We start from the raw sequence: 26,553 nt of genomic DNA, 5'->3' as shown, positions 1-26,553 counted from the left end.
AAACTTTTAAATGTTAGTGTGCATCTATTTAAAAATGTTGATATTATTAATCAAACCAGGAAATAAAACACCAGAGGAATTGATCAAATTTCTTGTTAACACTAAGTTTTCTGGTCTTCTGCCACCAGAAATGGTGTTAAATTTGAGTTTAGTTTAGTTTAAAAGTAGTTGTTCGTTAGTTAAAGGGATTTTGCATCTGAATGACAGGATGAATATGCACAATGCATATGCATATGAATATGATTGCTTTGTGTGTTTGTGTGTGTTGTACCTGGAGGACGTGGCCAGTGAGATAAGCAGGGCCTGCAGGATTCCTCGGATGTAGACGATTGGGCTCTTCTTTGTGATGAAGAAGTACATGCTGGGCAGGATGAAGAGGCCGTGCAGAATGAGGCCCATCACCACAGTGATGGCATAAAAGCCCAACTTCTTCCCCATCGCAGACGGGTCGCTCATCTCCAGGATCTTCCCGGCCACCAGAAACACAATGCCGAATGGGAAGTACCTGCACAGCAAACTATTAACTAAATATCCTCTTACACTTTATTGCCTAACCTTAATTTCTACCTAAATTATCCGCATTATCAAAACTGTAAAACCCTGTTGCTCACAATCTACTACATGCCTTCTGTGGTCTGAATGATCTTTTATGCACTTTTAGCAAGCAAAAGGCCTTTTAGTGTAAATGTACAAATATTGTGCTTCATGGGTCTTTTTGCCATGATTTTTTTTTACTGATGTTTATAATGTAAGAATAACTTTGCCATTGTTATTAATATTTCAAGATGAGCACTTACTGGACTGAAGCAGTTTAGCTTTCCTTGATTATCCAGGCATCATTTTTTAGAAAAATTAGATATTAGTAACAAATATCAGGCTTATTTGTTCATCTCTCAATCATCATTGTATTGCATTGCATTATGTGTTTTGATTATGAAGCTAAACATCTTACAAAGAAAATATAAAGGGGTTGCCTGATATTTATGTCATTTTAAAAAGATCCCATTAGTTTACATTACAAGCAATCAGAATTTCATCTGACTTCTTGTCCATATAAATATTAGTATCTACACCAAATTGTGTATTTCTTTGCTCAGTTTGGGCCTCTGAATAAATCTTATGCTTTTTACATTCTGAATTTGAACTCCATACTCTCAATATATCTTACTATATGAGTCATAAACAATTTCCCCCCCAAACAATTTAATATTTTGTTTCAAGGTTCAGTATTTAAATATATATATATATAGTCTTACCAGATGACAATAGCGACAATTTTCAGCACTGCTTCATTGAGACTTTGGCAGAAGTTGACCAGAGCACTGCCATTAGGACCCATCCTCCCCAACATTATGCCTTAGCAAAAATTAGCAGCGATGTGCAAATGTGAGAAGCGATTTAAAAATATTAGCATGTTTATTGTCAAATATCATTTGTAGTCTCTGTGCCGAAATTCTCACCCATTGTGGCAGAGAAGATGACGATCCCCAGGACGTTCATGCCCTCGCTGGTGCCTGGAAGCGTCCGCATCACCACATCAGGAGGCGGCGTCAGATCCAGCTGGAAGTTCTGGATGTCCGTCCCGTTATCATCCTGAATCCCGTAGATTAGAGCGCGGCGAGTGGTGGTTTCTGTTAGACTGGTGGCCACTGTTGTCTTGGGGGTTTTCATTATGGGCACACTGTTGGTACGATACTAAAGAGAAGAAACACAAAATTAATCTCTTTTTAGTTTACTTCAGGTTGTCAAGCACTGTGTGATCAGAGCTAGCTCCTCAAATGCATTTATTCAGTAATTCAGATTGAAAAACAACTAACCTGCCCATGCTTATTACATTCCAGGCGCTCATTGTTAATGTGCGTTAATGCTTTTACATATATGCATTAATTCAGTTGATTGTTGTCAGTTTTTCCTTACATGTATAGTAAGCAGGATGACTTATTATTCATGGCTAGCTGTGGATTCTTACCTGTTGAAAAGTGGCTTGAACAAGGTTTGCTGGAAACATGTTTCTGTTTGGGGACATAAAATATATCACAGTTATATACGTGCATAGAGTAGCATTGAACTGCGCTGAATACTCTCAATAGGACTTTCCTTAAAACGTTTAATGTACGCAACTTATATTAACCTATAGTAAACTGTCCTTACCAGTTCCTTAATGTGTGCAACTGTTCATTTTATTTTTTTTATCATTTTACTTTTTTGTCAAAAGGTCTGAAAAACTCCACATTAATAAAAAAGCCAATAAATACTTATTGAGAAATACAATTCCTGCTGTTGAAGGATGTTGAAAATAATTCATTAATCATTACGGGGTGAATTCAATTCTGTGCCAGTTTTTTGAGGTACGTACTTCAGTGCAAAAAACTGCATCCTAATCTCAAATAAGCATGTATTTATGAAACCAATTATACATTGGTTTCTATGGAATAAGAACCTTTAGAAAAACACACACAACACAGCAGTAAATGAATATCTGTGTGTACTTTAGATACAAATACCTATGATAACTAATGAGATCACCCCTGGATTGGTTGTATAGTCATATAGTGCTGTATGAGAGGATGATATTCATTCATTAACATCCAAACACAATCTGTGCATGCAAGAGCAGTTGGAGCTGGATCAGATGTGCCATATGGTCCCAGCTCACTATTCACATCAAGATAATATTCTGTGTTAATAGGTGGTTGAGTTTCCTGCAGGCGGATACTGTAATGATTGAATAGGATGCAAATGTGCTGTTGGTTGGGGTCTACTTAAAGCTGGCCCAGCTCGTGTGGCCTTTTCACACTGAGTCATAAAGCACTGGAACTGTCGAAGGAAAACAGCAGAACCCAATGAATTTTTCCTCTAATGGAATTTAAATGAAATGTTTATACTGAACTCTCAGTTCTACATTCCAAGACTCTCAGCATGCTGCATCTGAAAATAGATGCTACCTACATAATGCACAACCACAGCTGTGTGAATTCAATATGCATCTGTTTGTGTATTCGTGCATGGTATTTTTATTTTTTTGAGTGCATGCAAGTTCTTATTTCTCAATGGAAAATAGCTTTCCTTATGCATTATGCATATGTTCATTAATTCTGTGAATTAGTGCATGGGATTTTTTTTCATGCACGCAAGTTTTTTTCTGAATGGAAAGCAGATGCACGTGCATTTTGCATTACTTTTTTTGTGCACACAGTGTTTTTTTTCATAATGGAAAATATCTGTGCTCATGCATTTTGCATCAGTTTAGGTTTGTTCGTTCTGTGCATTAGTGGCTGAGTTTTTTTTTTGTGGATGCAGGTTTTTATTTCTTTGTTTTGCTTTTACAATGTAACAACATAAAGAACATGTTCATGTTAAATGTGTACTTTATTCTTTCATTGTTATGCTTATGTAGCTATTAAAAGGAGTAAGTAGTGTTTTTGGCAGGCTTTATGGTGTTTTTTCATCATTAGTGCACAAAATGTGTACCAACTACACTAAATGATTAATAGTCAAAAGTCACTAATAATTACAACATTCCTATGTGCTTCTCTCCCAAATAACATCATTATGACAAGACCTTAGGTTTGTATATTTATGGACAGTCTTTATATACATATATATATATATATATATATATATTTTTTTTTTTACATTATTGCTTATTACTACAAATTAATTTTTGTCTGAACATTCGAAAATTTTGTTAGCCAAGTAACCTGCAATTAATCTGCTTTTGCATATCGTTGGCTATAACAAAGCTCAATATCTCATCTTCAGGTGGTTTGAGTCATTCTCTGCTATCAGTCAAACAGCTTCATTAATCCACACGTTAATGTGTTCAGTCGACACACATGTTCTCTGGGTAATAAGGGGCTCATTTTAAAGCTATTAGAGAAAGCGAGGGATAGCAGATGATGTTATTAATCTGGTCTTCGTTCTAATGAACTCACTGGACGATATGAGGTCAGGAAGCATGAGATGTTACATTCAATTTGGAATCAGTTAACTTGAACATTGATAGCACATCCTGAGTTTGAGAGAATGTTAATTTTAGTGATCGTTCTAACTAACACAGGCTTTACAGAATGGCCTTATAGAAATGGAGATTTATGTGACAAGTGGTCTTCAATAAAAGTGTTTGTTAATAGGTCAAATTGATTGGACGCACTGGAATGAACTGTGACGTGGCAATGCATTTTTAACAGTCATTTGCATTAAAGAAATGATTCCACCAAATAATCCGGCCATCAGATGAGGCTTCTGACCGTATTGAGGGTCTTTTAAAAGGCTCTGATGACACAAACAACAATTATATTTCTAATGAAATGACCTTCAGCTGATGGAGTGTAATTTGAGTTATGAAACAGTTTATTTTAGTTACGTAGCTTCCTGGCCTTAAGCTAAAAACATGCATTAGCATGAATGACACAGATATTGACCAGTTGGGTGATGCTGAGCTCAAATAAAGTGGCTTCGAAATGCATGTGGACACTTTAAATATACTGTACAATTGCATTGGATAACAAAATATGAAAACTAAAATAATTTACTGTATAGAAGTACTTTTCAAACAAAAAATACACATTTGCTTGGTTTGAAATCCTGAAACAGTAGATGTAGCGTTGAGGATGCTCAGTATTGTGTGACTTTGTGTTTATTTGTCATTAGTGGCAAATGTTTTTATCTAATGCAATGGCATGCGGTGTCCAAAGACATTTTAGTGTCACTGTGCATTTATCAGATCACTCAGATAGATTCCCAATGCTTCAGCACAAGCACTAGATGTGTGTTGTTAGATTGATGTTAGAGACTCAAGTGCTCTCAAACTGGTCATATGAGATTCTGACTGTAGTACCTTCAATTTAAACATAATCCGGTTAGCTGGAGATTATATCTGTGATAATGGTTTAATGTGATTTATTACTGATCATCAGCCCGATAGTTAATAGAAATTTAGAAATCAAATTCTATTTTTATTGACAGGTACTATTTATAACGAATATACTAATATAGTCTGTGTTAATATTTTGAATTGAATTTTAAAATGACACTTTTTTTTTTTTTTTTAAATTGATCACTATTAAAATTATTTCTGATCTATTTACAGTATGATTATTTCTTATAACCATTTGATCCACTTTGAAAAAACACTGTGTATGAAATTTGTAATGAAATGAAATGAAAAGATTTTGTGTCGAGATACTGTCCTAATTTTTTCTAATATTTTCAATTACTTTTTATTTTTATAATTTGTTTTCATTTTAATTTTAGTGAAAGTTTTAGTAGTTTAGTAGTTTTTTTTTATAGTTTTCATTGATTTTTATGTATTGTAGTAGTCAGGGGCGTCATGCATTCATGATTTTTGAGGGGGCACATTTGGGGGGGGGGCGTTGTATAAGTCATTCATCCAGGTGGATGCTGCACACTGGTGGTGGATGAGGAGATACCCCCTGACAATGTAAGCGCTTTGAGTGCCTAGAAAAGCGCTATATAAATGTAATGAATTAATGACTGAATTTGCATTTAATGTAAAATTTTCAGGCACTTCAAACTCCCATTAAAATCACTGAAGCACTTTACATTGTGAAACGAATATCTTACTTACATTCGTACGCACATCTGCACTTTTTGTTGTTTCTGATGAGAGAATTCGCTAAATAATTCAGTCAGCAAGCAAGTGAACAAAACACTGCGTTTCAGTGATGACTCTTCTGGACGTCTCTGATTGGCCATTGCATCCATAAGCGCAACAGAATAGTTTCTGATTGGTTATCATGAAGCGTTGTACGAACGCGTCTGTCTCTGGCTCAGCGCCAGCCAGCGAATGCAGATTTGAATTTAGCAGCTGATGCTGTGCACTGAACGATCTAATCACACCGCTGTGATTGTATCAAATATATAAAAAAATAATATTCTGCAATTTTTTTTTTGTTGTCGTTTGGAAGCTGCATTTAAAATCCACTTGGCTCAGAAATCTGAGGGGGCACGTCCCCCCTCACTTCGAATGTGCATGACGCCCTTTGGTAGTAGTTTTAGTTTATTTAGTTTTAGTCATTTTAGTGAACTAAATGAAATTACAAATGTTGCCTCTGCATATAGCTGAAATAAAATAAGTAACATGTTTATATATATATATATATATATATATATATATATATATATATATATATATATATATATATATATATATATATATATACGTGTGTGTATTTCATTTCATTTCAGTTAGTGCTTTCAATAAGCGTTAATAAATGGTGGCACAGTTGCCATTTTTGGGTGAACTCTCCCTGTGAGCAGTGCCTCTGTTTTCTCTCTATGCTGTCTAGGAGGACGATGAGGGCCGTCTGACCGTATGAGATCCAACAGAGCATCAGCGGAGCTCATGATGGGTTTCCCGCTGTCCTCAGAGTCTTCCTTCTGTGCCATTCCCCCCGGATGGATGATTAACACCATGACGATTCCCACCACCACGGCCAGGAATGTGGTCCAAAGGTAGTAAGAGACGGTGATGAGACCCAGCCGACTGGAACACTTGGCGTCCAGCGCAGCCAGACCTGACATCAGACTGATGGAGAGCAGACAGAGACATGCTCATGTGTATAAAGATGAAAAGAATCAAAACAATAAACACTGAATACATTATAAACATAGTTTTATTGCCCATACATTAGAATGTGTCCTGTTTAATTTAATTTTTTTTTTCTGAGCAAAAAAGAATGACTTTTATGCATAGAAGCATAGAGGACACACGCTAAAATCAGTGTAAAAATAGTTCATATACTGTATGAAATACTCATGTCAGGCATATTTACAATGACAATTAGATTACATTAGATGACATTAAATGTTATTTCTTTTTAAATCTTTACCAATCTTTAAACCACTGTCCTTCAAACCATTGGGTTTTATCCAATTGTCAGTTTTTACTCAGTCATAATGTATTATAATTTAGTATGATCACTTTTCCTTGTACATGTATTTTAACAGAATGATTGTTTCATTTTTACATATAAATATACAGTATCTGTTAAGCTGAATGAGAATGGAACATTGTCTCATCCATATTTTAACATTTAGTTTCACAAAACCCATTTTAAACCGACACTTTACTTGCATTTAATATGCTTTTTATGTATATACAATGAAATCTAATTTGATGGGTGTGTGTGTGTGTGTGTATATACTACTATTTAAAAGTGTGCATTTATTGCTTGAAAATACAGTCAAAATAGTAATATCCTGAAATATTATTAGAATTTAAAATTAAAAGCTTAATTTTCAGCCTCATTACTCCAGTTTTCAGTGTCACATGATCTTCAGAAATCCTTCTAATATGATGATTTACTGCTCTAGAAACATTTCTGATTATTAGCAATGTTGAACATTTTTGGAGAAAATATTTTGGAGAAAACATTATAATTTTTTTTATTCAAAAGTTTCAAAAGATCAGCATTTATTTGGAACAGAAATCATTTGTAACATAATAAATGTCCTTACTGTCACTTTTGAATCAATTTAATGCATCCATGCTGAAAAAAAAAATTACTTGACATTTATATTAATACAAATTGTTTAAGAAATATGACTTCATACTCATGCACTTAATTTTTTATTATCTGTATATATTTATATAACAATATATATGATTTGATGGATAAAATTACATGGTTTTATCCCACTGCACAAGCTGATGTTATTTTGTAGCTGAACACATTTTAATTTGACCTCTCAAGGCCTTTGAACTGGACTAGTTCATGCACCTATAAATAGCCCAATGCTGTCGTCCCCACGTACTCATCTCTCTGGGCACAGAGCTAAATCTCACTACAACATGAGCAGTCAGTCAGTCATCACACAAAAGCTGTCAGATTAACGTGAGAGATAGAGAAGGTGCCCTCTAAACAGCTGCTCTATCAACCACGATTACATATTAATGAATGCAGCAGAAACATAGCTGTTTCGCATTTACATGATGTCATTTTCCTGCACTGGATGGCTTCTTTTCTCAATATTAGTCTATTTTGAATAGAGTAATGTTTTGTTGTACAGTCATACATGTGGATGTCCTTCATATCTATATTTTATATTATATCCTTTGAATTGGACTAGTAAGAAAGCACCTAGCAACTGCATAGCAATATCTTGCTCCCTTAAACCTCAGGACACTGCACTGAGCTCTCAGTTGTGTTTCATTCTAGTATACATTTTGTCCTGCACTGCTTACAGTCTCACAAGTCAACAGCTGTCATACAGTAAGGCAAGGGCATAGAATATAGGGACATGTCCCTACCAATATCCAGCGACTACAACAATAATTATGATTAAATATAGGCCTATGTAAAGACAGTTGTAATTTCAGCCGCTTCTAAAATAGGTTGTACCAATGATATTACCTAACATATTAGTACAGATCAGCTGAATGATAAAGTATACCCACGTTAACTGTATATTGTTAAACTGAATGTAATGATGACACAATCTTGTGTCATATATACAGTATGGTTTGTAATTGTACATGCATTTGTATTTTTAAATGATGTGAGGAGCATGTATGAATATATGGATAAAAGATTTAAAGTTATACCTTTAAATAGGAAAAAAAGTAGGTGATTCAATTTAAAATATTAAAGCAACCAGCTGCAATGTTTGACTAGTAGCACGCTCAACTTAAACAAGTAGTTTTAGTGAACTTTCATATGTTTTGGCACAGCATCCTTCATCCACTGAAGCTGAATAAACAAAAAAAATGCTTTGCAGCTGGTTGCTTTATTTTTTTTTTTAAGTTAACTCAATTTTTTATAGTGAATAAGCACCAATTTCGGGTCATTGTAGCAGCAATTTTGGGTCAGTGCAAGAGCAATTTTATTTGTTTTGCAATTTACTATTTTCTTATGTGCAGTAGCTGGTAAAATTTAACCTAAAACACTATTCCAATGCTTGCTGTAAATCCTGTAAAACATTTTTTTTTCTTGTTCCATAAGCATTTTACACATTCTTCAGTAAAAGATTCAAAGCCAGGAGCAAAATGTCTATGGGGAGCACCTTCGACGTGATCGGTGTCTGAAGCACATGTCTAAACACAACAATAACATTGGATGGGCGACAGCCTGTGACATCACTATGAGTGCGACCACAGTATAAAAGGACGCCGGGAAAATATGTCATCAACTTGCATCCAAATCATGGCAGGAAAAGAGGACGCAGTGTTTTGTTAACTTATCAGGGAACCATGGTTACATGCGTAACCTGAGATGTTCCCTTATGAGGGAACTCGAACTGTGTCCTCTAGCATTCGCTATGGGGAACGAAATACCCATGCTGCCATGCTGAGGGGAATGCATGCCAAGTACCAAGGCGAGCACTTAGTACCAAACCTATTGCGTAGCCATAGAAGTTGCCCCTTGGACGCCTCAGCAGCTGTTAGTGACAATATCCCTTTCAGCCAAAGGCCTGAGCTACATACACAAAATAACTTAAAAGTCAAAGTGGGAAACATTTGTCATGGTGTCACTGAATATACACATCAAGAGTGGGACTGAGAACCAGGGTCTGAACCACACCTATATATAAGTAATTTAAGACTGTTGGGGGACAAAATTCAGAATAAATGTTTTTATTTGCTTTATTCCTTGGCAGACTTCAATTAATTCTGAGAAAAAGGTCAGATTTGTGAGATATACCTCAGAGCAATTCTTATAATTCTGTTTATATCTTGCAATTTTGACTTTTTAATTGCAAATTCACAATTCAAATTTTTACTTTTTATTCCATGGCAGAAATATTCTTCCATAATAGACTGCTGTGTTTTATAAGTGTGAATACATTTTAAATTCTTCTAGGATCACCGCTGAGATCTGACCTTCACATTCCGACGCTAACATGGCACAGCTGGGCATGTTTGCATGTGGTCCATCCTATTGTTCAAGGTCATGAGCCTGATGAGCATTGTGGGTAATCCATATCTAGCCGCGGTGACGTTTCAATCTGGACTTGCGTGCTGATGGATTTATTAAGGAAATATCAAATCTGTTTCTCTCTTTATCTGCTCCTGTTTACAGGGTGAGCTTTGAACCTCACCGACCCTCATCAGTGGAGAGGAAATAATCATCATTAGAAATATGAAACATATGTTCAATTTATTCTTAATATTACACTTCAAAATACGTGAATGTCACTGCATTATGATAACATTTGGCATTTATGAGTGCCATTTACTTTAATGGAACATTGCACAAACACTTTAAATTTTTTTACACTTATGCATTGGCCTTTAAATACATGAAACATTTAATTTAGTGTACAAAATGCAATGCCATAACGTTCAGGCATATTAAAAACTCTTTAAACAATTGCTCTGTCATGACAGTAGTATGAGGCTATGTGGAGAATGTCACACATATCTCCATGAATTGTTGAACAAAACAATGGCTGAATAAAGTTTGCATAGCTTAAAGTGTTTATGCACTTGTACAAAATAATGTTTCGTAATGGCCTCCGTTTTGATGCAATGCAACATGTAGTTTTCAAGGTCTACGACAATACATTTACAACCCATAAGTTGAGTCATGTCCCAAAGTTGTACTTTCTTGCTTAAGACTAAACAAATAATTTATGTTTGCAAACACCTTGTGCCTTTGCATGGCATTAATGACATAATTCTAAATATCATTGCATGTTTCTGATGGATAAGAGAAGATATAAGCCATTTATATCTATTTAAATATACTTTTAGGGGAAAATGTATGCCTTTCGTGTTTTTTTAAATGTTACATCCCATACATCTCCACAGAGAGCAATGCTCCTGGCCTCTTTTCCTGTGAGAGGGAAGAAAGATTAACCGATGCACCGTCATCAGCATCGTCTGGCAGTCAGTGGCTGATCGTACACCTCAGTGGGTCGACTTCAAAACAACAAATCCTGACTAGTAGTAAATAATCACCAAATCTCTCAATGTATTTTTCTCTTTACCATCTATACAAAAAAAATGTTATTATATAAATTATAAAATATGTATTATATGTGTGTGTGTCTATGTATAAATATGTATATATTGTATATGAAATATTACTACATGAATGAATAAAATATATACACTGTTAGACTTTTTATCGTATTTTTGCGGTAACTTACTGGCAGCACTATTGCCAGTAAGTTACTGTAAGTTCCCCTTTACAGTAGCTTACCTGTAAATGTGTTTTACGGTAAGATGCCCTTACCGCAATGTAATTTTACAGTAAGATGCTCTTACCCCGATTTCGTTTTACAGTAAGATGCCCTTACCGCAATTTAATTTTACAGTAAGATGCCCTTACCGTGATTTAATTTTACAGTAAGATGCCCTTACCGTGATTTCATTTTACAGTATGATTCCCTTCATTTAACAGTATATTAGTCATTTTATTTTAATAATAATAATATTTTAATATTTATATTTTACATTAATGCTATTGAATTTAACAAATTCCAAAAAAAGTGACTTGAGTCCATGTACATCAACATATTGTTTATTGTGCTTTTTTGTCAAACAAAATATTTTATTATAAACAAATCATCTAATTAAAACAAAACTAAGTTACAAAACAAAACAAATAAAATAAAAAAAAATTCACAATCAAAAATACACTTCAAAACAGTTCCAAACTTCCACTCCTCCAATCACAGCAGATCACTGGTGTCAGGTGGCATCAATTCCTTTCTGCATATGGGAAGTAGAGAGAGAAACAGGGAGAAAGGGGAAAATAAATAAAGAAAGAAAACAAAACAAAACAATTACATCCTTGGAGTAACACACTCACACAGCAAGTTCTACAGATTGTAGCACCAGCACCAGATTTGGTAGCACCGCACATGTGATATGAATTTTACATGTTTTGTCTCTAAGAAATGAACAGGTCCCCATTGACTTCCATAGTATTTAATTTTTTCATACCATATAATTCAAAGGACTATTTGGTTACCAATATTGTTCAAAATATGATCTTTTATGTTCAACAGAATAAATAAATTCATTCAGGTTTGGAACAACATAAGAGTGAGTAAATTACATATTTTTTATTTTTTTAAAGCTTTCTCTTCTTTTGGGCAAAGGAATTACACGATTCTCGTAAAAATTTGGAAAGATTGTCGAGTTTTTTAAATGCACATAATAGACAATAAGTAAGTGTACACTATGCAACTATCGCTTTACATTTTCCTATATTAAAAATAGCAGAACTGTGATCCTTTCACCTAATTATCATTCTCACATTTCTCAATCTGTCTCCACCTTTCACTTTAAAAGGTTAAATTATTTGCTTTTCTATTGGTGTGTAGTTCACAGTTATCTTTTTACCTTGATTTAATTTCTTAACAGAGCTTTTCTTTAAATATTACTTGTACTTCTACTTATGGAGATTTTGTAGTCCACTGCCACCTATTATCCCAAGAGTGCCAGTCGAATCAACAAGTCCACTTGTCCAGAGCACTTACTACTGTGTAGAGGTTTGGGGGGATAGTAAAGCTATCGGGTCAAGAGTAGTGAGTGATTCTCTTTGTCTTTTGTTGTTTGATTGCAATGGCAAACAGCATCAGTATACTGTATATAGGCTACTGTTACTTTAAGACAGAATGCACAGATCCAAAATAATTACTTGCATGCATCCAATTTTTTCCTTGTGACGAGTGGGGCGGGGCCGAGGGACATGGGAGCGAGGCCGGGGGAGTGATTGGAGATGAACTACACCTGTTCGACCCACCGGTCTCGAGGCCCATGGAGGAGATGGAAGGATATAAAACTGGAGCGACGACAGTGAAGGACGAGAGAGGACCAGGCCTGGGCTTTTAGTTGTGTTTTGGTTTTATTTTATGCGCACCAGTCGTCCGTGAGGGGCTGGTGCGCTGTTTTGTGTTTATTTTGTTATTAAAATGTTTTTGATTGTCCGCCGGTTCCCGCCTCCTTCTTCCGGATGAATATGAAGGTTGATATTCATTACAGTGGTGCCGAAGCCCGGGAGAAGGAGGGACGCGCTGCTGAAGATCCCTCGCCGCTGTGGTGAATCCGCGGTGCCATCGAGCTGGCGAGGAGTGTGCCGCCATGGACGCTCGAGGCGGTGGGCTGGAGCGAGTTGCCGGGGACGGGCGAGCTCGCTACCGGCCGCCCACGATGTGGAGAGACGGCTGCCGTCCGTGAGGGAGCGGAGGAGTCGGCGCCGTTCGCCAGGTGGCCGGAGCCTGCTGCCATCCGCCGGAACGGGGAGGAGCAGGGAACGGGGGACTCCTGCCGGCTGCCCAAAACCGGAGGAGCCGTCGCCGTCCACCGGGCGGCGGAGGAGTGTCGTGCCGTCCGCCGAGGGCCGTCCAGTGCCACCGCCAGGCACCGCGGAGGAGATCGCCCAGCTGGTGGAGGGCCGAGCAGCGGTGCGTCTGGGAACCGGAATTTTTTTTTTTTTTTTTTCCTCTCTCCCCTCTCTCGTCTCTGTCGCTCCTCCTTCCATCTCCTTTTCTCTCGCCTCGTCTGTCCTACCCCCAGGTTCCCGCAGGTCCCCGTGAGCGGCCCCGGAGGGAGGGGGGGGGGGAGTAGAGCGCAGTCTCGGGAGTACCCCCCGGCCTGCGAGGGGCGATGGGGGTATGTGACGAGTGGGGCGGGGCCGAGGGACATGGGAGCGAGGCCGGGGGAGTGATTGGAGATGAACTACACCTGTTCGACCCACCGGTCTCGAGGCCCATGGAGGAGATGGAAGGATATAAAACTGGAGCGACGACAGTGAAGGACGAGAGAGGACCAGGCCTGGGCTTTTAGTTGTGTTTTGGTTTTTATTTTATGCGCACCAGTCGTCCGTGAGGGGCTGGTGCGCTGTTTTGTGTTTATTTTGTTATTAAAATGTTTTTGATTGTCCGCCGGTTCCCGCCTCCTTCTTCCGGATGAATATGAAGGTTGATATTCATTACATTCCCTATTATTTACGTTCACTTAAGACATGATTGTGGACTATTCAATTTCTGGGCTTACGTGAATACTATTCAGGTCATGCATTTTGACACATACATATGTGTATTTGATCTGTAAAAGCACAGAACTGAAATGGGTGCTCGAATGTTGACAGACTGTGTGCTCACTCTTCGAATGAGTGTGCACAAAGTGCTGCCTGTCAGTATGCAAGTGCTAAATTGAGATATCTTGCATGGTTTATTGCAATTTTAATAACTTACATTTTTGCATTTTGCCTTTTTCTCATTTACCCACATTTCTTTATTGCTCAAATGCATCAGTAACTTTAAGCAGTCATAACATGCAATGCATTGACATGGATTTAACATTTCAGAAAGCAACAAGTGCAAATAAAATGTTAATCTTCTCTGTGGTTGCATTTTAAGACCTTTGAAACCTGGATTTAAGACATTTTGACGCTGATTAAGGCCTTATCTTTTCATTAACAAATTTAAGACATTAAGACTTTTAAAGGATCCACAGGCATATGGAGCCAAAAGAGTCTCAATAAAGATAAATGCACACACTACATTCACATATGCACACATAGGATTCATACATGCACACACATAATTCATAAATACACACACAGGATACACAAATGCGCACAAAATTCACAAATGCACACACAAAATTTAAAAAGCACAGAAGATTCACAAATGCATACAAAATTCACAAATGCACACAAAGTTCAGAAATACACACACAATTCAGAAATGCAAAAAACATTTACAAATGCGCTCAAGATTCACAAATGCACAGGACAAGATTCAGAAATGTATTTCTGATGCACACACACATATATCTTGATTTACAAACTGCTTGCGGTCTGTGAACTTCACTGCATTTGTGTGTGAATTTTGAGACTCCCCTGACTTGGCTCGACACACAAATGCCTTTTTTTAAACAGGGAATGATCTGCAACCAATCAGATATCTCCCTTGTTTTAGCCAATCACAAGAATGCACCCCACGTGGGGGATTGTTTACTTATAAGCCAATCAGCGAACTACTCACTTTCCTCAGCGAACAACTCACTTTCCTCACGCAGCGAACGACTCACTTTCCTCAGCGAACGATTCACTTTCCTCACGCAGTGAACGACTCACTTTCCTCAGCGAACTACTCACTTACCTCACGCAGCCGGCGACCCACTTTGCGCAGCCGGAGAGTCACTTTCCTCTCGCAGCGAACGACTCACTTTCCTCAGCGAACGACTCACTTTCCTCACGCAGCCGGCGACCCACTTTGCGCAGCCGGACACCCACTTTGCGCAGCAGGAGACTCACTTTCCGCAGCCGGAGAGTCACTTTCCTCTCGCAGCGAACGATTCACTTTCCTCACGAGTCATGCAGCGAACGACTCACTTTCCTCACGCAGCGAACGACTCACTTTCCTCACTCAGAGAGCAACTCACTTTCCTCAGCGAACGATTCACTTTCCTCTCGCAGCGAACGACTCACTTTCCTCACGCAGCCGGAGACCCACTTTTCGCAGTCGGAGAGTCACTTTCCTCTCGCAGTGGACCACTGACTCTCTCTTCATGTAAGAACCGAATATTATAATTAAAGTGACTTCTATATTGCATCCAAAAGAATATTTAGATATATTTAAATATTCAAAAAGGTGTAATTTTTTTTTAACTTTCATTAAAATATTTCAATAAAATGAAATAATTGCTTATTGCAAATTTATGAATCCATGGTTAACTTTTTTTCTGCAGTCACTGGGCTTTATGTATTGAGACATTTTTAAATTTATATTTTGTAAAAAATAATAATAAATAAACCTGAATTGTAATCTAAACATCTGTATTTTCATACAATTTCATAAATAAGTAGGCTATAATATGCTGCACCACAGGCATATCGCGCTGTGTGAACGTGTTCATGTGATTGGCTTATAAGTAAACAATCCCCCGTGGAGTGCGTTCTTGTGATTGGCTAAAACAAGGGAGATATCTGATTGGTTGCAGATCATTCCCTGTTTAAAAAAAGGCAGTGAAGTTCACAGACCGCAAGCATTTAGCAGATATATGTGTGTGTGCATCAGAAATACATTTCTGAATCTTGTCCTGTGCATTTGTGAATCTTGAGCGCATTTGTAAATGTTGTTTGCATTTCTGAATTGTGTGTGTATTTCTGAATTTTGTGTGCATTTCTGAATTTGTATGCATTTGTGAATCTTCTGTGCTTTTTAAATTTTGTGTGTGCATTTGTAAATTTTGTGCGCATTTGTGTATCCTGTGTTTGTATTTATGAATCATGTGTGTGCATGTATGAATCCTGTGTGTGCATATGTGAATGTAGTGTGTGCATTTATCTTTATTGAGACTCTTTTGGCTCCATACAGGCACCCTGAGTACAGTAGGGACAAATATTTAATGGAACTGCAAAGATTGTGTACTGGTGTTTGGTGTTTGACTGATTGTGGTGGCCTGTCTGGGCCAAATTTTTGTCCCAGTCCAGCCCTGCATTAGAAACTTACCTAATTTGCAGTCTTCCATTCAAATTCCGTAAGCCTCTGCAGGAATGTTGCTACCTGGGAGTTGATGGCTGCAACTTTTCTCTGTACAGTTCCACCTGTCTTTCGGCTTTTACCGAATTTTGCAGTGCACTTTGTGCCCTCTTCAGGATTGATCCTGACAAAGAATCTAAAAACAAACACAGGTCTTAAATGTTAACACATATAGTAGTCATCTTTAAAAGCGGCCCTGTGCATTTATCAATTTTAATGACATGGAGGCAAAGAACCACCCAAAACGAAATGACCCTAAATCATTTAATGCACAGCTACCCATGGATAATCCCGCTTATACCATGGTCATTTGCCAGCACTGACAACTTAAAATTGTTGTTGCTGTTTGCAGAAAGTTCGCAATATTTGACCGGGAGGGACAAATTGACCCAACAACTAATCAATTAATAAAACATTTTGGTTTCTTATAATTTGGCTTTGGCTGCATTGCATGCCATTTTATTTATATTATTCTGAAATGAACGAAATGACTCGAAAAAGATTCTTTAATTTTGCTGAACGAGACTCAAATATCCGAGTCAGTAAAATGATCCAAACTTCCCACTACTACACAGCGGTGTTTCGTTTATGAATGAATCTGCGTTTTCAAACAAATCTAGTGAGTCAATGACCCATTCAAAAAGCATGCTTTGTTCCTGAATAAATCTGCCGTTTGAACGAACTGACTGAATGAATCGTTCAGTGACAAAGACAGTGACTTGCTGTCCCCTACTGGCAGTTTTAGTTTAATTTTTAAAGTATTTTTTCAGTTATTTAAATCATTTAATATTTCTATATTCAAAACCTTCTATTTAAAACATTAATCTCATAACATATTGTTATCATACATTTAAATGCATTCATGCCCCTTCTGAGCCTCATTAAAGTCCCAGTGAACAGAAAGTTGCAAACAACTTTTCTCCAGTGTTGTGAAGTATTTCCATGTGAAACGGAATATTAAATAGAGGGCAGGGTTTTACTTTATTTTTTATTTAATTTTTATTAAGGTTAAATAAATAAAAAAAAATACCTAAGTGCTCCTAAAAAGAAATGTAAGTGTAAAGCCCTAAGTTATGCATTACAATATGTTAATGCATCTGAACTGATAGTCAAAACATACTTACAAAGCCAAAGATCCTCAGTGCTTGTGGCTCTTAAAAGAGCCTTTGGGCTGTAGTTAGCTCCTGATGACACAGGGAAAAGAGAAAAAGAAGAAACATTATTTTTCCTCAATGATTCATGGGTAATGACTATATGAACATGTTAAATCACAGATCTGGGATCACTTACACAATCAGATGACAATCAACACTGAAAAAAGGGAGAAGAAAATCAGTTTTACCAATAATCAGCATAGAATATCTAAAATATTTTTCAATGAATATTTTTCAATTAATCTATTGGTCTGCCTTTACATTGCTTTAAAAGCGTTACTATTTTAACATGTCATATTTCTGTCACGTGCAGAGTGAATCGCACGGTGAACCAGACAGTTTGCAGCATTCAATTGGCTGTCGGTCCAATAAACCTCTTACATCGTGTCTAGACTTTGTTGATGAGAGGATTCGCGAGCCTACATAATTCGGCACTGAATTAAAATGGCGTTGTGAGCAGTGAGTAGATTCTGACTAACTTGAACACCTTTGATAGGTCATTGCGTTCAAGAGACCAGACAACTAACGTTATGTCTGTGAATGGCTACATTGATGCTCACCGCTGCAAAATGCGTTGTAAGATTCATTTGCCATTCACCAGAGAGTGAACACAAATAAGCACTAATATACACTGGAGCTGGAGCGCTTGCCAAATCTGTTGCGCCAATACATTATTTCAGTATCAATTGAGTGTGCTCTTGCTTGCGGTGGACTGGGGGAGAGAGACTGCGACAGAGTGCGTTTGAGAATTCGCGCCAACGTTACTTTAAATAGCCTAACGTCACACACATTTAACGGCATTCATTTAAATGACGAGTAAAATATACCATAACTGGTCTTAAAAAATACGGAAAACCATTGTGAAAATACTACATTGGGTCCATCTAAAAGCAGTCAGTCAACTGTATGACATAATGGGATATGAAAGCGGCAGTTTTTGAGGAAAACTAAAAGTTCCTTCAGACTGTCCTGTTAATAATAGCCTATTAGATTGTATTATTTACTTTCTTCATAAATTTAGCTATATTTAATTGATATTGGTAATGGTTTACGTTGTAAAAGTAACTTATAAAATAAATTTGTTAAGTAAAAAGTACTTACCTCAGAAAAACTTGCTTCTAGTAGAAAAGCTGGCTTCTAGTAGCATCCACTCTGACAGACGTCAGTTTTGCGCGCACTCGACACGTCACACAAACATCAGTTTACATTCTGCCAGGTTGTTGCGCAGGCTTTGCACGTGAGCAACAATTTAAAATTTGTGAGGTCTAAGCAAAGTTATTATTATTATTATTATTATTATTATTATTATTATTATTATTATTATTATTATTATTATTATTATTATTATTATTGTTGTTATTTAAATATCACCACACCTGTGCTCTTATACCTGGCATGAAAATAAAACAAAAAATGCCTAATTTGCCTGTATGGGAACCAGCTGTCGATTACTATTATTATTAGGGCCCGAGCACCGATGGTGAGAGGACCCTATTGTTTCTGCTCCGTTTATTATTATTATTATTATTATTATTGTTGTTGTTGTTGTTTTTATTGGAGAAAATGCTACTATTAAAATTAACATCCAGTGTGTGAAATGAGAATAATTTTATGATTTTCATCTGCAGAACAAGACGGAAAAAACTATAAAACATTATCATATGACATTTTAATAGGCCTAAAACATTAATACAATATGCATATAGCCCTATGAGTAATACAAGTTGTGGACACAATGACAAAGGCAATTTGCATACAAAAAGGCATACAACTTAATTGTATGTATAGATATCTGTCTTCTTCATTTACAGTAGCACTACTGCTTTTGCGTAAACAGTAAAGTACTGTAAATGACCATATACAGTAAGTTACTGTAAAATTCATACAAAATACCCACAATGCAGTGCATATTACAGTAGTTTACCGTAAATAATATAAATGGTATTTTACAGGGCTTTTTTGCGGTAAGTTACTGTAAAATTACGGCAAAGTCTAACAGTGTATATATATAATAAAATATATAACCTCAATAGAGTTACTAAGCTATGGAGTTGATAAATTAATGGAAAACGTTTATCTTAAACTTTTATTCACTTTCACATTTATTGGAATCACACACATAAATAATTACAATTATTCGAGTCAGAAAGGTAAGTTTTAAATGAAAGGTCAAGAGGATTTCATACCAGACCGACATAGTGAGTAAATCGTGAACTATTTCTTTAAATCTTTCTAAAAAAGAGCACTCTTTTTCTTTTCTTTTTTTCTTTTTTTTATAATTTTATTTATAACAGTTTTTATATGAACATAAAACAGATAAGTCTCACAAAATGTATACAAAGATAAATTTTTAACATAAGTTAGGTCTAGCTAGGCCTATAATAATAATAATAATAATAATAATAATAATAATTATTAGAATTTCAATTAGTATTTTGGTCCTCACATGAGTTGTGCTTCAGCTCTGCTGTGATCGCAGATGATCAGCATATCTATGCGAATCTTAACAACATAAAAACTCTCCCAATAATGAAAGAAAGGCACATTTCTCGAAAATAAATAAAATAAATATGCTGTTGTTGTTTGGACTTGTTTAAATGAATTGTTTTTAAAAAAAAAAGCCTGACAATGCTGTACATTAGAAATAACGATCACTATTCAAAACGGTGGAATCTACTGTATAACTTGGCAAGGCGATTTAAAGGCAAATAGAGCAGTGACTGGTTAAGAGATTTTGACAGATTTGATACCTACATAAACATTGTTAGTCAATACAGCAAATGTGATGCTAGGCAAACTGTGTTGATTCGTGTTTTATTATGGGCTTTAGTATGCTGGAAAAATAAATACATTTATTGAGATATGCTCTCCATCTCATTTAACTATGTCCTCTATTGCAAAATGAGGCACAGTTTCTCTGTCTCTCTCTCTCTGTATGTATGTGTGTGTGTGTTTTAACACCCTTCTTCTGGCATTTCTAAATGGAAATAAAAGCTGTGAATTGTTTGAGCATGTGTGGATAAAATTTTCTGAACTGGTCAGAAAGAATGATATTTTCATTCAAAGAATGATTATTCAACCAATCAGGTTCAATATTTTTAATGCAAAATAAATAAAGTACTAATTTATACTGTACAAACTGTATATTCTATCACCCTACACCAACCCTACACCTAACCCTAGCCCTCACAGGAAACATTGTGCTATTTCAGATTGTCAGTAGACTCCATTCTGTGTGATTTCTATGTGTTTTGAAAAGTGGGGACATGGGGTAATGTCCTGAAAAGTCACATGCTCCTTGTAATACCTAAGTCATACCCTTTTCATAATATAAATCTATGTCCTGATATGTCACAAAAATGTGCACACACACACACACACACACGCACGCACAAGCACGCACACACACACACACACGCACGCACGCACACACACACATACACACACACACAAACTGCATATTGGTTGGTATGTCAGTTGCACACAATTAACAGAAGCTGATGCTTTCAAGATCCTAAAAAGACCTAGAAGCACCATAGAATAATCATAATAGTGGTTCATGCCACTAATTTAAAATCATACAAAGGCTTTACTTGAAAAACAGACTGATGTTTAAGTCATTATTCAATTAAAATATTTGGTCAATGAGTCTGTGAGCTGAACTTGAGTTCAAATAAACAACTCATTCAGACTGGTAATGAAAAGATTTGACTCAAAAAAAAAAAAAAGATTCATTCATAAATCATCTTCTCACTTGAACTCTAATAGTCAAGATGTCGATTTGGGTTTGCTCCTTAGACAAAACTGAAACTAGAACTAACACTAGGAATGCACAAGCTGTGTGGACTATTTTAGGATAATTATGGGGCGTTTTAATTCTTTATAAAGCTTGAAAGACCTTTGAAGATGTGGTCTGATGACATATTTTGTGTGTGTTTACATAAATTGTATGTGGTTCAAAGTTTAATCCTACTCAAGGCTGTGCTTATCCATAGGACAATGCACATATATTGAATATTTATGATACAGTCACTGTTTTTTGCTGCTTTATATATATGTGTGTGTGTGTGTGTGTGTGTGTGTGTGTGTGTGTGTGTGTCTGTGTGTGTCTGTGTGTGTGCTCTTGTTTTTGTGACATATCAGGACACAACTCTGTATAATGACATGGGTATGACACAGGTATTACAAGGAGATGGAGACTTATGAGGACATAACCCATGTCCCCATTTTTCAAAACGCTTATAAATCATACAGAATGAGTTTTTTTGAGAAAGTAAAAATGCACAAAGTTTTCTGTGAGGGTTAGGGTTAGGTGTAGGGTTGGTGAAGGGCCATAGAATATACAGTTTGTACAGTATAAAAACCGTTACGCCTATGGGATGAACCCACTTTTCACAAAAACAAACATGTGTGTGCAGGGCCGGATTGGGACTCCTTTTCAGCCCTAGAGTTTCATGCCTTAGACCGGCCCACTTTAGTTCACAACTGACTATATTAAAATAATGTAATTAAAACCTCAGAATATAATTCCCTACAGCCTTGTAATTCATTGTATTTTTAAAAACATCATAATTTCCAATTCAGTGCAAAAACAATAGCCTAAGTTTTGCTTCACAGTGAAGATTTATTAGAACAGTAAATGACAGGATAGTGTAAGGCCCCTTACATAGTCAATGCGAGAAACGCAAGCAAGCAACGCGAGCGACGCGCTCCGTTTCATAGTCTAAACAGTGGACGCAAGCATCACGGGCGATGCGTGTATGCAATACACCGCTCACGCAACAGGGGGTAGTAGAGTCAGGGTGATATTAGTAGAGCCGGGTCGCGTGATATTCAGCAACTGAAAAGGAGTGTATTCTGTTGCTGATTTTACATCGGCGGCAACAAAGGCAACGCAGAGATAGGGCCATTAAGTTTGCATAATTTTTCCTCTTCTTCTGTAAACACAATATACTTGAATTAATGTACAATACTTGCAATGTCGCCCCCACCGACAACGCATAGTATTGCGTGTATCGGCACGTCGCGTATCAAAAACTAGGACGACACATTTGGCTACGCACCAACGCATAATGGCGGCCGAAGCGTAACGATGCGTAGCCTCGGGGACGCGTATGTGTACAGATGCGTTGACTATGAAACGGCCCTAAGAATCTCTTTTCTTTAAGATTTAGTATTCATAAATATCCAAATAAAATGTATTGCACTTTCTAATGACAGTATCTCAGTTTCATTAATGTATTGCTGAATCATCAGGTATCATTAAAGGAGCTATGTGGAGGTTTTTACTTAAAAAAAATCTTTAAGATAGAGTTTTCATTTGTACACTTATGAGCCAACCATGATGGAAAAAAAAAGAATGACACCTCGACTGTCCACCACGGTTGCCTCTATCAGCCTGTAGGCTCAATTGTGGAGGAGTCGGGCCCGAATTGGCGTGAAAATTCACAAAATGTGACGTCATGCGCGTTCTCGTCTACTTGAGCTTACAATCGTAAGGCACGCCAGCCAGACGGTTTCATCGGGCGCACGCGCCTGGACCTAAGTTAACTTCCGGTCTGTGTTGTGTATATCAGTCTGGCTGCAGTGCTTTCTACAAACGCAGTTAAAGTCAAGGTGATGAGTAGACTGAAGTTGGCCTCAGGTGGTTGTGCTGCGGGATGTGTTCCCCATACATTTATTTATTTTTGAAGACTCGCCACGATTTTAAAACTGATCGATTTTCCAAAGGGCTTTGTTGTAAATAAACATGAGTAACGTTACGTACTGCACGTTTAATCATAATAATAATTCCTTCAATTTATATGTTTAAATATCAAAACGAGGCACGGGTGTTTTTATATGACTATTTCTGAAGGAAGACTTGCATGTTATATGCCTGATAACGCAGCGTTTGTGAGCGTAGCTTTGCTTTGTTTACTGCTGTTACTGGGGAAACCTCTATTTCTCGCGCTTTATGCATCTCCTGCTTTGAAATAATTAATTTGCATTTTCACCAAGTCCACCTGATTTACACAGCAAACATATTTTGTTTGTTATCAAAAAAAAATCTACTCTAGAGGGACTTGGCTGTTGTTATTGATTCTATTTGGAAGTCTACCGGAAGTTAAGTTAGGGCCACAAAAGCGCATATGTGCAGTAACGTTTGTTTATGTTGTTGCCGTTGAAACCGTCTATAGTAAGCAGCGGCAATAGTGTTTTCAAATGGACTCTGCGGATGGAAAGAAGCGACCAGCCTCCAGCACAATTCAGACACCCACGGACACTCCTCGTAAGTAAAAAAAAAAAAAAAAGAGCATGCGTACTGAGAACCACTATGAGACTGGCTGCAGTTCCTCTAACGGCCACTGGTGTCAGTAACGGTTAGAAATTTCAGAACCTACGCAATGCTCCTTTAATTATCTTGGGCATTTTTCATTGAGTAGGCTCTTCATTACTATTGGTTCTTCTAAATGACAATCCTACCTGCCCATTCTGGTGTGTTGGGCTCATGACTGGAGCTTGGTAACGTTACTGGGCCTTGCTCTTGACTGTTAGCAGAAAAACTGGACTAGAGGCGGCTGCTGCTGAAGAGCTACAAGAAAAAGTTTGATACATGAGCGGTGGTTTGCAAACAACGTTGTTTTGCAATGTCGCTAGCATCTTGAACTGCTCCTAACTAACGTTACCTTATAATATATATTTATATATATATTTCAACCCAGTGCCATGACAACAACGGCCCTCGGAGCAAAAAAAACATACCGGCCCACCGGGAATTTTCCCGGTGCTCCCGATTAGCCAATCCAGGCCTGTGTGTGTGTGTGTCTGTGTGTGTTTGTGTGTGTGTGTTGCACAGAGGAAAGCTAATTTGGATCAACATAAGAATGAAAAAAATCTTATGCACTTCTATAGTAAGGCTTTGTGTACTGAATCGGTGACATGATTGGTAAATATATTTAGTTTCATTTTGTTTTATTTTTTTATTGTTGTGCCAAATAGATTTCACTTTTAAGAACAAATGACTACATTAGATCTACTGAATGGATAAAGATGTTGCCTGTTAAACAGTTTACAAGACCAAAGTTGATTATGGAAATGCGTCATATCGGCGTATTTTGATTAGAAATGCTTAACTGCCAAGATCTTGAAATCAGATTTACTGGCATCAGTTACTGGCTCTCACAATGTCCTGGGAGATATTCATCAATACCAGACTCAGAAAGAAAGAATAAAAGAGCCTGAAAATCATGCCTAGTGAAAAAAAAAAGAAATTTAAATCAATAGTTCATTTCAGTTTAAACATGATCTGTTTTAGATGCTCCTCTTATGAATGGTCCGGCAACAAAAAGTTTGTTTTCAGATGAAGTTCCTATGAACTGATACTTTTCTATCTTACATTTTACCAATAAAATCATTAATATAGCTCTGCTTTATACATTTTTTGCACAATATATTCAGTTATAAGTTCTGGAATACTGAATTATTAAAAAGAAATGTAATTTTTTTTGTTAATCACGGTTGTTTACAATCTAATTTTGTGTAAAATTAGATTGTATGATTGAATTATTGAATACCCAGTCAATATGAAGTTAAAAGGGATTCATCCCTTACACTGCAAATTAGAGGTCAAGTACATTTCATATTGGGATACATAATGCACTTTTACTGTTTCTGCCTGTATCTTTTTCTCTTTCCAGATTTCTGAGGAAGCTAATTCAATTTCAGATGTAAAGCAGCTCTGCAAAATGTAGTTTAATTATTCAGCTCAGTTTGTTTCAGTTAATTTCAATAAAGTTAATCAATTAGGAAATGAGTTCAATTCAGATATAAGCAACTTTACAGAAGACAATAGTGTTACTTTTCAGCTCAAATCATTTCAGTGTTGATTAAATTCAGTTCCAGCTCAATTCAATTTAAATTTTGTTCTCGTTTGATAATGCCAGTGTCATTACATAGATGACATTACTGAATATTAACTGACTTTTAAACCCCAAGAGTGAATTGTAAATTGAACACAGAGAACAAAATGCAGTCTGATGACTTGTAATGCATATTTAAAAGCAATCCGTGAAAACTTTTCCGTTTCCCACTAATTAAAGCCCTCAGGGCATTTGGTATTCCTTACAGATGGATAATTGACAGGATCTTGCTTCATTACTGAGGTCAGACCGCTGGTAAACAGCCCGTTTTAGAAAAAAACAGTGACCCTGTCCTAGATTGATCCATATTGTTGAAAACTCACCAAATCAAAAGCTGAAAGTTCATCAAGCGGCCGTGAACACGCAAGCAGACACAACACTGATTTTAACAGAAGACAATTATGTTCAATCTGACATGTTTTTATGCCAACAAACAAATAAATGATGGCCATTTCAGTCTCAAGACATCAAGTGCACTTCTGGCTTACAACAGACTAACTACATGTCAGAAGCTCACATACAAGAGAGATTTTCAACCAAGAGAAGTCATTAGAGGGTATTTATAAAAAGACCATAGAGGGTAATTGAAGAAGCAGTAAACACTCCAAACTGCATCAAACTATTTTGTTTCTTAGTCTTAAAATCGACTTCCTCTAATGCATCAGACGGATGCTAAAATGGCTAAGAGTAACCTGGCTGGTTTACTTCCATCCCTCAGTTTCACTGGTGACAAAAAGAACTCTACAATGGACAAACTGATGCAAAATTTATGTAAACCAATTACAAACAGAGATGCTAATGGAAGCCTCACTATCAAATTACCCAGAGATATTTTACAGAATTTTAATTCTATGTTTTGTGACTGCGATAGTTAAATTAGCTTTTCAAACTCAGGGCAAATACTAGTGAAAGTTCTGATGGAGTGTTTGATTATAAAGGGTCAAAGGTCAAAATACTCTCAATGTTTGGTTGCATGATTGAGCATCACTTTTGCACATCACTTGTCCACAAACCATGATATTTTTTCCTGG

The 26,553-nt window shown here is 36.8% G+C and overlaps 1 protein-coding gene across 1 annotated transcript in view; it reads right to left on the bottom strand.

Moving 5' to 3' along the window:
• The window catches only part of LOC132129562 (excitatory amino acid transporter 5-like), a 59,264-nt gene that overhangs the window by 12,609 nt on the left and 20,102 nt on the right, over window positions 1-26,553 (bottom strand). The window contains exons 3-7 of the mRNA XM_059541186.1: window positions 6,335-6,550; window positions 1,970-2,012; window positions 1,461-1,695; window positions 1,257-1,356; window positions 272-505 (exon numbers count right to left, since the gene is read on the bottom strand). Coding sequence (XP_059397169.1) covers window positions 272-505; window positions 1,257-1,356; window positions 1,461-1,695; window positions 1,970-2,012; window positions 6,335-6,550 — 828 coding nt within the window. The remainder of the gene's footprint in view (window positions 1-271; window positions 506-1,256; window positions 1,357-1,460; window positions 1,696-1,969; window positions 2,013-6,334; window positions 6,551-26,553) is intronic.

The sequence above is a fragment of the Carassius carassius genome, chromosome 46 (assembly GCF_963082965.1).
Source record: "Carassius carassius chromosome 46, fCarCar2.1, whole genome shotgun sequence".
NCBI lineage: Eukaryota > Metazoa > Chordata > Actinopteri > Cypriniformes > Cyprinidae > Carassius > Carassius carassius.
Note: the sequence above shows the minus strand (reverse complement) of the source record. Positions and strands in the feature narration are given on the sequence as shown.